Raw genomic sequence first — 15,633 nt, 5'->3', positions numbered from 1 at the left:
GCCCCATTGAGCTTCCAAGGAGCGCCTGGTGGATTCAAACTGCGGACCTCTTGGTTACCAGCTGTAGTACTTAACCACTACGCCACCAGGGTTTCCTTATCTATCATAAAAAAAAAAAAAACATAGCAGCCATCAAATCACCTGTTAGTGTTTTCTTTTCCAAAAGCTCTGATGCCCTGATCCCTCATGGATGCTTTTGTCTACCTCCTCATTAATCATGGATATTTCAGCAAATATTCAAAAAGACTAACATATAAGTAAGCAAATGTATGTCAATAACATTTCATGGTGTTAGATGCTCTGCAATTCTACCTTGTTTTTTTTTTTTCCAGCCAAATAGAGAAGGTAAAACTTTTACTAACCTTTCCAGGATCCCACTCTTGTGTTTTTGTTTGAAGTTGCAGAAGCTCATAAGTTAATTCCAAATTTTCCAATTCAGGTTTTGGAAATCCAGGTAGCACGTTGTGTAATTGGAAACCAAATAGCTCCAACCAACTTCCAATATCTGTGAGACACAAGATGTAAAAGAAAAAAAAAATTTAAAGCACATACTTTACAATCTTTGTTGAGAGCTTGAAAGCTGCCTTCCTATCCTCAATGTGTTTAGGCACCGGGAAGTTAGGGATAAAATTCCTCCTTATACTCCCTACTCTAAGACGTATGATCCTTCCTATACAGGGAACCCTTTCAATTTGTGGATAACCCCAGAGATAGGCTCAGTTTTTTTGCAATGAAGCTTCCAGTGTGGTAGTGGTACTCAGGCTACACAGTCTGTGATATTCGATTTAATTGATGTGACATAATTCTGCATTTTTATTTTATGAAATTTTTCATACAAGCTTTTAAGAGTGAAAATTACACAGAGAAACAGCTTAAAAGGAAAGAAGAAATGTACTGGGATGCAAAAGCATCATGTTTTGTGCTAACTCGCACTGTTTTGCTCACTCTAGAAAACTAAGGAAGGCAGTGAATGCACAATACCTTGCGGGCTAACCGGCAGGAAGAGGAAGCATATTTACAAAGGCATTGAGATTCTGTGATAAACAGCACCGAGTTATCTCAGGTTTAGCTTAAAGTTTTATACTGTTTACATACCTGTGGTATACTTTGCAACATCTTGAATTTTGCCAACTGGATAGTTATTTTCAAAGGAGTAGAGGTTGAATGGCTTAGGAAGGAGGTTCAGCTGTTTCCATACGTGATGATTAGGCGTTGTCCATCTGCCGGCAACAACATCATAATCCCGTTGCCCCAGGAGCACTAACTTTGTAAGGAAATCATAGAGTCCTCCATGAAAACCAATGATGACCTGAAAGTCAGGGTAAGTGTCATGATAGATATCTCCATAAGGAGTGTACAATATCTCTTTTATCACCTGACCTCGGCTGCTGAACACAGCTAGTGGGGTGCCTGTATTATCACAGGCTACATAATATTCTTCCCCACTGCTTAACTCCATGGCAATAAGGTGACCTTGGAGATCATAATACAGAGATGTAATCTCTGAGCTCGTATGGTTGTACAAATGAGTAACTCTTATGGGGTTGGCAAGGTCTGCATAAAAGAACTGCAGGTGCTGCCCTAGGCTGGACTTACTGGCGACACGTCGCCCAAGTCCATCATAGTAATACTGCACAGTCCAGCCAGAAACCTTATTGTAGGCTTTCTGCAGCAGACCGTTAGAATTATATTCAAATACGTCATTTCCCCTCTGCCTCAGAAAACCATCTTCATCCATTTTATACTGAATTTCTCCCAGTCTGGTGATGCGGTCTCGGAGGTCATATCGGAGAGGAGTAAGACGAGCACTATTCCCATGGCTTAAGAGGTTGATGTTTCCGTTCAGATCATAACTATAACGCCATTGGGTTCTATCATTTACAGAAACAGTTTGAAGCTGCCCATCAGCATCGTATTCATAGAAGTATCTTGTGATATTGGCATCTACTCCTACTCTTATATCACATATTACCATACGGCCCATATTGTCATATTGAATTGTCATCCAGTAGGCAATTGCCTTTAGAATTTCATATTGAACTTCAATAACTTGTCCGTTGGCACTGAAGATCTTGGTGTGCTTCATCACTGTAGTAGTTATGACCTGATTCAAATCGTAATTAATTACGCTGAATTTTCCAAACTGTTCTGTTCTACCAGAGACATCAACATATCGGTATAGATCTATGGGCAAAGGGGTTTCATTTATCACAGCTTGCATGCTGGTGACACGGAAGTTGTTGTAGCTGTAGTCAAACCGTGCATTCACAAGACCTTCTTCACTGAATCTGAAAATCTGGCGTCCAATAAGAGGCCCTGTAGGAACCAAAAGAAAAATAATAATGAGAACAGAGCTAGGCGATTAATGTCGAGCAATCAGAAAGGTTTAGTGTTATTTATTTTTGATGCTTTCACATTCCAAATAAAATATTAGAGATTGACCTCTGATATCTAATGTCTGGGCATATCATCTCATAGATATTTATTCTCACAGTAGTGGTCAGCAAATACGGAAATTAAAAAATATTGTATAGTATAGGTATAGAATAATTTCATTATAGGAGCTAGAAAAGTAATAACCCATCCAGTAGCCTGGAGTGATGAAACTAAGATTATAAACACACATTCTGACTATAATCACTGGAAAAAAAATGCTTTCATTTCATTTAACCCAAGCTACAAAGTCAGAGGGTCAGGTTCTGACAAAGTCCAGTTTTAAAGTAATGGATTTGGGCGTTTTATAAACCCAAAGGATGAAATGCCTTCAAAAGTTCTGACTTTTGAAGCTATTTGTCATCAACTGAGGCTTATACAGGTTACATAGGGCTTGAGCTAGTTTCGGTGAGATTCATATCTTGCACCTGCATCTTTGGGAAGATGTGGTGGTGGGTAGGACACTACAGTTAAACAAGGTACTTAGATTTCAATTTTCTTGAGAGCTGGGAGGTGGATACCTGTTTTTAAGAAACCAGCTTTCATGTAGCCTCTAATACATGTTTTTAATTTTCAATGCAAGATAATTTGATAACTAAAAGGAAGATAATTTGATAACTGAAATGAAAGTTTGTTGGATTGAACGTCTCTAAGGTTAATGCCTTTATCTCAGACTACAGTCAGCAAAAATTTCAGAAGGAAATACTGATGTTGTCATATACCCAAACCAAACTAAACCCATTGTCGTCAAGTTGATTCCGAATCTTAGCAACCCTATAGGGCAGAGTAGAACCGCCCCATAGTTTCCAAGGAGAGCCTGGTGGATTTGAACTGCCGGCCTTTCGGTTAGCAGACATAGCACTTAACCACTATGTCACCAGGGTTTCTGCAATGTTGTATATTATTTACACTACTTTTTCCCCACAAACCTGTTTGCCTGTATCTGATTGTGCAAATGAATCCGTCATGCATCAGATGTATTGTCTTAATCACTCCAGAAGATTCTTCGTAAGTTAGTGTGACCTGAGTGGTATCATAGAGAATTTCAGACAGCCTTGCTTGTTTGGTGTACTTGTATAAAACTCTACGCCCTGTCCCCAGATGCAGGGTCTGTAGCAGCCGGCCATCTCGACTATAGTCTTGGATGAAAGAAGTGCTACTGTCCGGTGGGGTGTAAATGTTCCGGTAGTAACCCACTGAAAGCATGGTTTGTAAGCTGTGGCGCACCATACTAGGCATGGTGACTGAGAGCAGACAATCCGATTGGTCATACTCAAAGATGTAACGCCGCTGGCTATGCAAGAGGAGCATCACAGACTGAAATGAGACAAAAGAAAAACAGCATAATAGGTACCACTGAATTTGAGGAGATTAGAGAAAATACACCTTTGTCCATTCAATACAAACTTATTCACCATCTACTGTGTGCCAGGCACTGTGGTAGACCCTTGTGAATACAGGAGTGCACAAGATAGTGTCTGTTCTCATGGAATTTCCAGTTTCATGGAAGAGAAAGTCAAGTAACCAAACAATTACAATACAGTGTGATATGCGTTATGACAGAAGTACAGGGTGCTTATGGGAGGTGGAAGAGCAACTAACCCAGAGGTAAGGGGTCAATCAAGGGAGGCTTCCTGGGGAAAGTGGCATCGACTTGACACCTAAAAGATGACTAGGGACTGGTCAGGTAAAGACAGGGAAGGAGTGGGGTGGGGAAGTAGGAGGGTGTAGGGCCACTGGTGGTTCAGTGGTAGAATTCCTGCCTTCCATGTGGGAGACCTGGGTTTGATTCTCAGCCAATGCACCTCATGCATAGCCACCACCCATCCGTCAGTGGAGGCTTGCATGTTTCTATGATGCTGAACGGGTTACAGCGGGGCTTCTGGACTAAGACAGACTAGGAACAAAGCCCTGGCGATCTACTTTCGAAAATCAGTCAAAGAAAACCGTACAGATCACAACTGTCTGACAGCTAACAACAACAAAACTCCTTACAGAGGGTGGAGCATTGTGAAGGCCTTCATATGAAAAAGAACATGGCCTTTTCAGATGAGACGAATTTTGGTGTGTTTTAGGGGGTGGGGTATTTATTGAAGAATGGCAAGAAATAAGGCCAATTAGGTAGGCAGAGTCAGGATCATGTTGGGCTTCCTGAGCCATGTTAAGGAGTTTGGACTTCAACATGTTGGCAGCAGGGAGCCATTAAGGGTTTTAGGCAATTTGGGGAGGGGGTGCTTGCAGAGTAGAGAGAAACAATCAAGTCTATATTTTAGAAAGGTCACTGTTGTTTCAGTGCAGAGATGGAGTGAAGGGAGGTAGATGGAGGGGAGAGGGATGCAGGGTATATTAACTTATAGTGGCCAAAAGATAGTTATTGGCTTCATGTAGTAGATGTATTTCTGAAAAGGTGCATATAAAATATTATTACAGTAAGTCCTTGGTTACAGATGCCTGACTTACAGACAACTTGTACTTGCCCTTTAATGTTATGTACATTTGCCCTCACTTTGGAAGGACTGAATCAACCCCCACTAGCCACAAAGTCTTCCTCACAATCACCTTCACTTGCTGCACGTGGGGTTTTTAAATTGTTGAAAAGGCTTGGAGCCTTTTCTTGTACTAAACCAAAAAACCTAAACCCACTGCCGTCAAGTCGATTCCGACCCATAGCGACCCTATAGAACAAGAGTTTCCAAGGAGTGCCTGGTGGATTTGAACCGCCAGCCTCTTGGTTAGCAGCTGTAGCACTTAGCCACTACGCCACCAGGGTTTCCCTTGTACTAAGGTAAGGCTAAGTAAGAACTGGATGCACCTTTTCTGAGACACACTTAGGACCTGATCTCCTTCGTAACCTGGGGCCTGCCTGTATGATTTTGCAATTCATGTTTTAATTGTATGAGGCGGACATGTCATTAAAAGTGAAGAATTCTCTGGTTATAGAACACCTCACCCCTAAACTGATCGGTATTTCAGAAATAGTTATTTGCTGAGGTATAATGCCTTGCATGTAATTAATAGGTGTTTCATAAATATTGGTTCATCTTATTTTAACTTTAAATATAAACATAAAAGGAGCAGTGTTTTAGGGAGGACGCAATCCTGTTTATAATTGACTAGCACTTAAATCTGACCTCTTGTTAAAAATAAAATCCGCTCACCCTTGGAGATCCTGAGACAACACACTGGAGGGGAGTGGTGCTTTACCCCTTCCCTCTTGAGAATTATCAAGCAAAATGACTTGGTCAAGCTTTATTTCTGAAGTTTGTGGTATGAAGACAATAGGTATGCTTTCATTTTCTAAATGAAAATTATATAAATATTTATGTGTGAATTATATAAACATGGATAATGTACATTTAAATCTTCTAAACATGAAATTATAGTCTAATATTGAATACGCTTTTTGAAACGGTATCTCCCCCTCCCCTGTCCTTCTGAGAATTATTGATTTTGAATCACATGTCAGTATTAAGTCAAAGTCAGTGGTTATTTGCTTGTTCTTTCTTTTCCACCAACCACTATGCCTGGGGATATAGAGTTTTGTGGGGTAACCCTGTCAACTCGTCACTTGTGGACAACCTGCAACTTGCTGCAGCTTGCAGTTCCACAGTTCTGACCTCTGAAAACCCTGCATGACAAAGGACAGGGGACTTGGAAATCCTACAGGGGCATGGGGATACAAAGGGAGAACTTCCTCCCTGAATGAAAACAGACCCGTCAGGGAATTTCCCTATGAATGGGGTAGCGGGGGGGCGGGGTGCAGGGGTGGAGAGGCTTTATGTAGGAATAGGGGAAAAATGCCTTTGCAGCATTATCTCTAGGCGGGGAGTCAGACTTCCCAGCGCTTCTCCATTGTCTTGTCAATGTGCCACGAACAAAGGACATCTGTCACCTGTGACACGGGCCAGGGACCATCACCATATGGACCCCACATATTATCTAGCACCAGCCTGCCTGGGCCATGCTTTTTCCAGTCGCTGCACCAGCTTTGCCAAACATTTTCAGCATATCGTTTTTGTATTCTCAGTTCTCATCCCCCAGCCTGCAGCAAACCACTGCCTGAACTCCGTTCCCAGGTGGTGCTGATGCCTCGCTTTCTCTCAAGCTGCCTGGTCAGTTTTAAAGCTTTCTGCCAATGGCAAGAATATGGATGACGTGCTGTCAGGATACTGTTTTGCCCTCATTTGGCTGCTCTTCCGCTTTGGGTGGGCATCATTATCAGTTTGTTCAAAAACAACGTTTATGAGTCCAGCCAGTGTCCACAGGGCTGCCACAGAATAAAAGGCCGTTTCTTATTAGTCCAAAGAATACAGTGGGAGACTTTTTACTTATAAAAAATTGATCGTGAGATCTTAAAAGAGATCTTTGTTAAGAGAACAAAAAGAACAATTGTGACCGTATACTCATTTGAACAAGAATAGGTATGGGACCATTAGGACAAATTTGAAAAGTTAAAGCATTCAAATTACCTCCAGATGGCAGTGTTGGACCACATGGAAGATCTAGCCAAAGCCTGCATTCTTTCTCGGCAGCCTTTGAAAACTTCAGCCCCAAAGAGGCAATTTCATGCAAACGTGTCAGACTAAAGCATCTTATTAAATGCTTATAAAATATATTTAAATGCATTTTTAAAATGAAGTTCTTAAGAATGATTTTAGGACATGGAAAGTTTTACATTTACTGTAATACAAAATTTTAGCCCCACAAGTCTTCAAAATATAATTAACTCAGAGAAGTCTAATAAATCAGGATTGAGAATTAATGACCACATAGAGAAAATTTAGGAAACAATAATTGATTTTTTTTAATAGAGAAGAGATCATTTAAGCAACCACAGCCATTACCCAAATAATTATTTTTCTCTTAATGGCTACAGACCATTGTGCAGGAAAGTAATATGCATAACTTTCACTTACTGTAGAGGAAATCAAACAATTTTTACAAAATGAGTGCTGTTAAGGCGAAAAATCTGCTGTTGATTTTTTGTAATGTCCTGGCAAGCAAGTTTACAGAGGTAAAGCCGGAAGTATTTTGGGGTTATAAAAAAGAGATACACATTTTTTTAAAGGTTGAGAGAATTCTTTAAAATATATTACACGAGGCAGCCTCTTTGTCACCATTCCCCTCCAGTCACAGGAAAAGAATGTGCTAGCAGAGGACTGGGGGGAAGACAGGGAGACTTAGAACCTCATACAATCACTGGAAAAGTTACATGCGTATTGGATTTTGGTAAATTCAATCTTCTTTCTCCTTTTCTCTAGAATCACAATTTCAAAGATGCTTGAATTTCCTTCCTGTTTTGCCTTTCTTTCTATTTCTCTTTTTCCTTCCCTTTTTCCCTGTTTTGATTTATCTTCAAGTGGCTGCAAGTTCTAGCATTTAAGTTCTCTACCTGTATGTAAATATTTAAATGTACTATTGAAATGGAAAGAAACTAGCTTTGATTGAATGACTAGATGTGCTGGGTGCTTTAAAAACTTTTTTTTATATTATTTCATTTAATCATCATATCTATCTGGTGAATTAGTTATCACCAGTAATGGTGATGTTAATAAAATCAATCTTGTGATAAATGATTTTTGTAAAGAACCATTCCATAATTATGTGTTTGGTGGGTTCTTGAGTTTTACACAATAGGCTTGCTTAAGTAGTCGTGCGCGACCCGTTTAGAGAACAAATTAAACATGAAATCAAGAAAAGGACAAAAGTCAACCAAAAGGCACCAATGATTTGGCTTGTCTACTGGTCAGTAAACTAGTCTTTGGAAACCACTAAGGCTTTTCCCAATAAATTAACTATTCTGGGTCAATTGGCCACATTTCTGTCCACTGCAGACATGGACAGTCTAACAGAGGTGGGTTTTTTTTCTTAAAGAATTATTGCCAACTAAGTTTCTATAGCAAACAGAATTCATGTGAAGTTTGCTTCACGTTGATTCTTTTGACTCCTCAGGTTAGTCTGATGAAATAATCAGTTAATTTACAAAAGAGAAACAATAAAATCGGTTAATTGGGGTCAGACAAAAAAAAAAACATTGCAGTTGAGTTGATTCCGACTCATAGAGACCCTGAAGGACAGAGTAGAACTGCCCTATAGGATTTTTCCAAGGAGCACCTGCTGGATTTGAACTGCCAGCCTTTTGGTTAGCAGCCATAGCTCTTAACCACTGTGCCACCAGGGTTTACTAATTCTGGTTAGAGAAGAGGCTAAATAACTCCATGCAGGGCTGAAATTTAAGTTTTCAGTAGGCTCTTTATTATTGTACAGAGAACCTAAAGGGAAAGTCTTATGAGACTTAGATCTTAAGCTGCCTATAGCCAGTTAGCTCAATTGGTCAGGCTGTGGTGCTAATGAGGTTGGGGCTGTGAGTTCAAAGCCACGTAGTCTCCTAAGGAGTGCTGGCTGCTTCACTAGTCACATGGACAACCTGTGGAAGGCTCAGTGCAAAACTATCCATATTCCTGAAAAAATAGCTCAGAGCCAATATTCTGCTAATGATCAGTGGCATCTTTTCTTCATATAAAGCTCATCATTATATACCTTAAGAGACATTCGGCTTGTATATAGATAGCACCAAACACTGGGATTTAGTTCATGTTGTAACAAGTTTGGCACTTTGTAGACATTAGTTATAGGCTTTCATCAGTCGTTCTTGTCATCAAAATTAGAAATGGGAAAGACTACTATATCAACTACCATATTAGGTTATATTAGATTCAGACTTTCCCAGTACAGAGTACAGATTATAGATTTGACCGATTTCTCAAGCAGAAAAGGACACAGAATGGATACAGCAGAGGACCACCATGTCCTCTGAAGGTTAACATCATTTGCAAACTCCCTCCTTTTGCCTTGACCCCCAAGTGGAGTTCCACTTTATCTCCTAGGCAGTTGTAACTTCATAAATTCCCCAGCAATTGACTCCGGGAAATAGTAAAATATTTTTATAATGACATACAACCACTGTCACACCATTTTTTTTGGTTTGTTTGTTTGGGAGGTATATCACAAAGGCTTGGCACCATTCAACACAACTAGTAAAATTTTGCCACATGAGCTATGAGCTCCCATGACTTTTCTAAGAACTTCTAGAAGTTACCTTGCACTGATTACCTTTGAATCCTCAAAGGAAAGCATTTTTAATGTTGCCATTTTTATAAATTAATCAGGGCTGATGAATTCAGTTGAATAGATAGATTTGGGAAACCAGAGGCATTATCTTAGGAGATCAGACATTGAGATGGCAGAGAGAGATCAGTTTCTGTTGTTGTCCTCTGGTACTGATTTGGCCAGAAAGCAGTCTGCTGCGTATGGGCTGCTGTTTGATTAATGGTTCCTGGGGTGGGATTAGAATCCTTTTCTCTTCCTACCAGATAGAGGCCATGAGCTCCCATTAGATATGCTACTGGAGACTAACTGTACACAAAAGACTATTACCAGTGAGGCCCCACTGTCACCACTGCCTCAGGCCAAGTACTTTTGAAAATTAGTCCTCAAATGTATACCACTAATATTTCACTGACTATCCTAACAGAATTAGAATTCCTTATCCCCCCGGTAAGAGTCTCTTTACCAGAGCCGAAATACATTAGCACACAATTTTATAATTTTCTAGCTATTTTACCTCAGTGTGAGCTTTCATAATAATAAAGATACCTTTTCAAGAGCATGAACAAATACGCTCAAATGAGGGGAAAGCTAAGCCATTATCCTCGCTTCAGTTTGAAAAAGTACCTGGCAGAGTATGGGATTGGGGAAAGTTTTCAGCTGAAAAACAGCTTGCCCTTAAGGGCGCAACATTTTTTGTTGGTTTCTTCTACAGAGCCGAACAACCAGAATACAGACTTTGCCCCTCCAAGTCCTTGGGAAGGTGGATAATTGAGGGTCACTTTCAACATTCTCATTCAAAAACTCAAAACCAGTTTGTTCTTTTCCTCCTATGTAGTTACCTTTTCTAAGTAGGTATAGCTCCAAATTTTCCCATCAGCCCAAGTTCTTGAAATTATTTTTCCACTCTGGTCATATTCCATTTTTTCATTCCATGTTCCTCTTTGAATAAATGTCACCAAACCTGAAGGTGAATATGTGATGTTCACGTCGTTATATCTGCTTACGGGAGACCACAGAATGGGCCGCCCTGTCTGGTCGTAAAGAATTCGAAGGGTGAATTTCCGATGGTCATCATAGATCTTTCCTGTGCGAGTTATATGATCAAAATCTATGGAGAGTAGGTTTCTGTTATGGGCCTAGGGAAAAAGAGATACAAGATACATTTTAAGCACTACCTTGGTTCCCCTCATAATCACTAAGTCTTTCCTGATTCTCCAACAATGGGATGTCTTTTACCTCTGAATCCGCATGGGTTCATGCTCAAGAGATGACACTTATCTTTCTTCCCACACTAGACTGTGAGCTCCTAGAAGGTTGGCGCTATGTCTTAATTCTTGGTACAGTACCTGGCAGACTCCAGATTCTCAATATATGGTAGTTGATTTTTTTTTTCCTAACTCAAACCTAAAGTGCACTGCCACGATTTTCAGTAATTATACCACACCACACCACGCCACGCCACACCACGCCACACACGCCACACAATGCCATGCCACGTCACGCCACGCCACGCCACACCACACCACACCAGTTGCATCAATTCTGACTCATGGTGACCACATGTGTGTCAGAGTAGGGCTGTGCCCCATAGGGTTTTTCAGTGGATGATTTTTCAGAATTGGACTGCCAGGCCTTTCTTCTGAGGCACCTTTGGGTGCACTCAAACCACCAACCTTTTGGACAGTAGCTGAGTGTGCTAACCGTTTGTACTGCCCAGGGACTCCTTTCAATAATTATGTGATCTTATCTTATGTGAGCCCAATGCCTTCTAAGCAGTGGGTTTTCCTTCTCCCTTTTTATTAGTGAAGTGGCCAGAACATAGAATGATGACTTATTTATGTGATTAGAAATCAGAAAAAAGGGAATATATCGAGCCCTCTCTAATTTACGCAGAGAGTCCCCCACCCCCTTCTTTGGCTTCCTTGTTCTTCTGGGCTTAGAGTTTTATGACTCCATATCTATCACAGGTGAACTCAGGTTGTCCCCTAGTTATGGAACCCCCTCCAGCAAAATCTTCATGGAGGCCAGTAGGTAAACATAGTAGGTGTTAGTAGGTCCCCCAGCATTTGCAAGGGTGGCACTAAATGATGTGAAAGCATGGCGTTAAATTGGGGTTCCATGTTTAGAAACAATTAGTAGTTTGGCTTGGTTCTGGTTCTAGGCTTCTGCTACTGCATGCCAGGATCACCTCTGTGCCTCTCAAAACCTACCAGTTGTCCTAAAGTCCAAACAAGATAACCAAATAACTAAATGACTTAGTTAAAAAGTTTACAAATCAGCAAGAAAACAAATTTTACTGAGTTTTCAAAGCAATTGGCCAACTGATCCGATTTTATCCACTTTTCAGTTAGTAGTGTCAATATTTGGTAGACCCACCAGTAACGAAACTACAGGTTACTTAGGCAATTCAATAGTCAAATGGTTATTTTGTGCTCCAGGAAAAAGTTGTTTTTGACTTCATTACTAAGGGGTTTGATCCCCGCTAGAAGGTACACTGATGAAGGCTCTATGGAAAAGGGAAGGAACTGATGGAAGGCCAAGGGGAGAAGTTTACATTTTTTAAAATTTTAGTGGATTTTCTGGTTTTGTTTTATCATAACTTTTTATTTTGAAAAGTTCCAGACTCACAAGAAGTTGCAAAAGTTGTTTAGAATTGCTGTGTAACCTTCACAGAGCTTCCAGTGAGAGAATTTTTTTTTTTTGGTGAAAATATTCACAACAAAACACACTCACTAAATAATTTCAACATGTACAGTTCAATGACATTGGTTACATACTTCACATTATGTTACCATTCTTATTATCTCTACCCATATTGTTTTACCACCATTAACTTAGACTCTGTTCCTAAAAGTTCTCATCTGTGCTTTAGAGTTACTGTTGTCAATCTGATCTCACGTAGATAATTCTTTAAAAGGGCACAATGCTCAAGACCAACATTCCTTATTAGTTGAGCTAAATTGTTGTTTAAAGATGACTTCATGGGATAGTTTCAGTTCAAGGTTTAAAGATTATTTCTGGGCAATAAATTTGGGGTTTCCACCAGTCTAAATGTAAGTAAGTCTGGCTTCCATAAGAATTTGAAGTTCTGTTCCACATTTTTCCTCCTTTTGATCAAGATCCACCTATTGGATCCCAAGGAGAGAACTTTTGATTTGGGTGGAGGGAGGCAGAACATATCTGGCAGGGATAAATTCAAGAATGAAAAAGGAGAGACCTTGAGAAGTTTAAATAGCAGTGGGCTGGGAGTCAGGAGACATTTAGTTAAATGTTTGTCCATGGACCAGTCATTTCTTCTATCTAAGCCTTAGTTTCCTTATCTGTGAAATGGGAGTGATATTACCACTTTATGCCACAGAGTTATGTTAAGGATTAAATGTCATCACATAGTCAGTTACTTGGTAAATTGTAAAACAATATTAATAATTATAATTTGTACAATATAGATAATTATTTTTCTCATTTTATTTAGGCCTTTGACTCAGATACAATGTGTCAGATTCTAAGGTGATTGTAGCTTGGTGTGCTACATTGATATCTGTAAGAATTATCAATGTGATCCCAAACAGCATGTTAAATATCTGGCTAATGAGGTGGTGGGGAGGGGATCAACATTAGAACTTGACTACATTAACCATACTCGAAATGAACAGGTTCACTAGCTGTTCAACTAAACGTTATATTGGTTTTTAACGTTTGTTACCAAGAATCCCTTTAAATATCTAAAATCCATGCAGTGCGTCCCCAGAAAGATGCACATCAGCATACACATGAATATTTTTGATAAATATCAGGGGGACTCTGAGCACCCCTGAAACTCAAACATGAAATCTCTAGGGGTCACCAGGAGTCCATGTTAAAAATCCTGGTTTAGAAAGAGTTTATAGCTTAGTGGTCAGGACGACAGCAAAAGCAACATCGTCACATCAGACTCTGGTCTTCTCTTGCTCCATAATCTTGCATGCTTTGCTCTTAAAAATAATCTTTTTCCTTTGGTTATAAAAGTGGTATATTTTTTATTGCAGAAAAGTCGGAAAATTTAGAAATATACAAAGAAAATAATGGCTTCTAATCCCACCCTCCGATGAGAATCACTATTAACATTTTGCTGCATTTCATTCCATTCTTTCTTACTTTGTTGCTTAGTCTATGCCCAGGCAGGTCTACTGGGTAGTACAAATGGTTATCGTGCTTGGCAACCAATTGAAAGGTTAGCAGTTCGAGTCTACCCAGAGGCACCTCAAAAGAAGGGCCTGGTGATCTACTTCCGAAAAACCCAACAAAAGCAAGCCATTGAAAGCCCGATGGAGCGCAGTTCAACTTGACACATGTGGGGTCCCATGAGTAGGAATCAATTCAACAGCGGCTGGTTAGGTCCACGCACTTAAAAAATACAACTGGGGTTGTGGTTAAAGCTTTGAGCACTACTTTTTCAGCTAATGTTTTATCTTGAGCTTTCTTTATTTTTTTTTATTCTTTATTTTATTACATACTCTTAAAATATGTCTTTTAATGGTTGCATGATATCTATTACATGAAAAACATCCATTACCCATTCCCCAGTTATTGAAGTTAGAGTTTTTGATTTCCATTTTTCTTTCAAATCTCATATTTTGCTAAGCATTCATATAAATAAATATTTCCTTAATACAGAATCGTATAGCTGGAATTACTGGGTCAAATGGTAAGAACATATTAAAAACTCCTGATGCAACTTGAGAGATTACTTTATAGCACACAAAAGTTATATAAACTTATACTCCCATTAACTGGTAATGGGAGAGTGCCCATCTCATTCCATCCTTACTAGCATTGTGTATTATCATTCTTAGTAAACTTCGGCAAATATGAGAATGAGAAAATGATATGTTACTGTAGTTCAAATTTGCATTTATTTGATTACCAGTCCAAGTGAACCCTTTTTAAACATTTATTGGCCCCATATATGTCATCTATCCATCACTCATCTGTCAGTTTTTCATACTATGGTGGCTTGCATGTTGCTGTGATATAATTGCTCACATGCAAGTTCAAGTTAAAGCTGAAGAAAATTAAAACAAGTTCACGAGAGCCAAAGTACAACCTTGAATATATCCTACTTGAATTTAGAGACCATCTCAAGAACAGATTTGAAGCACTGGACACTAATGACCAAAGACCAGATGACTTGTGGAATGACATCAAGGACAAAGGACATCACACATGAAGAAAGCAAAAGCTCATTAAAAAGACAGGGGAAAGAAAGAAAAGATCAAAATGGATGTCAGAAGAGACTCTGAAACTTGTTCTTGAACACAGAGTAACTAAAGCAAACAGAAGAGACGATGAAGTAAAAGAGCCAAACAGAAGATTTCAAAGGGCGGCTCAGAAGACAAACTAAAGTATTATAATGACATGTGCAAAGACCTGGAGTTAGAAAACCAAAAGGAAAGAACACGCTCAGCATTTCTCAAGCTGAAAGAACTGAAAAAAAAAAATTTAACTCTTGACTTGCAGTATTGAAGGATTATATGAGCAAAATGGAAGCCCTGGTGGCGTAGTGGTTAAGCACCACGGCTGCTAACCAAAGGGTCGGCAGTTTGAATCCTCCAGGCGCTCCTTGGGAACTCTATGCGGCAGTTCTACTCTGTCCTATAGGGTCACTATGAGTTGGAATCGACTTGATGGCACTGGATTTACTGCGTTTGATGGGCAAAATATTGAATGATACAGAAAGCATCAAAAGAAGATGGAAGGAATATACAGAGTCAAAAAGAATTGGTCCACGTTCAACCATTTCAGGAGGTAACATATGATCGAGAACCGATGGTACTGAAGGAAGATGTCCAAGCTGCACATAAGGCATTGGTAAAAAACGAGGCTCCAGGAACTGACAGAATACCAATTGAGGTATTTCAACAAATGGATGCAATGCCGGAAGCGCTCACTTGTTCATGCCAAGAAATTTTGAAGACAGCTACATGGCCAACCAACTGGAAGAGATCCATATTCATGCTCATTCCAAAGAAAGGTGACCCAACAGAATGTGAAAATTATTGAACAATATCATTAATGTCACACGCAAGTAAAAGTTGGCTGAAGATAATTAAA

The 15,633-nt window shown here is 39.6% G+C and overlaps 1 protein-coding gene across 8 annotated transcripts in view; it reads right to left on the bottom strand.

The window, feature by feature from the left end:
* The window catches only part of TENM1 (teneurin transmembrane protein 1), an 893,898-nt gene that overhangs the window by 6,808 nt on the left and 871,457 nt on the right, over window positions 1–15,633 (bottom strand). For all 8 annotated transcript variants that reach the window (XM_049871612.1, XM_049871606.1, XM_049871609.1 and 5 more), the window contains 4 exons: window positions 10,383–10,679; window positions 3,363–3,750; window positions 1,096–2,316; window positions 363–505 (listed from right to left, as the gene is read on the bottom strand). In XM_049871612.1, coding sequence (XP_049727569.1) covers window positions 363–505; window positions 1,096–2,316; window positions 3,363–3,750; window positions 10,383–10,679 — 2,049 coding nt within the window. The remainder of the gene's footprint in view (window positions 1–362; window positions 506–1,095; window positions 2,317–3,362; window positions 3,751–10,382; window positions 10,680–15,633) is intronic.

Source organism: Elephas maximus, chromosome X (genome assembly GCF_024166365.1).
Source record: "Elephas maximus indicus isolate mEleMax1 chromosome X, mEleMax1 primary haplotype, whole genome shotgun sequence".
In the NCBI taxonomy this organism is placed as follows: Eukaryota; Metazoa; Chordata; class Mammalia; order Proboscidea; family Elephantidae; genus Elephas; species Elephas maximus.
This window is presented reverse-complemented; position numbering and strand designations above follow the sequence as displayed.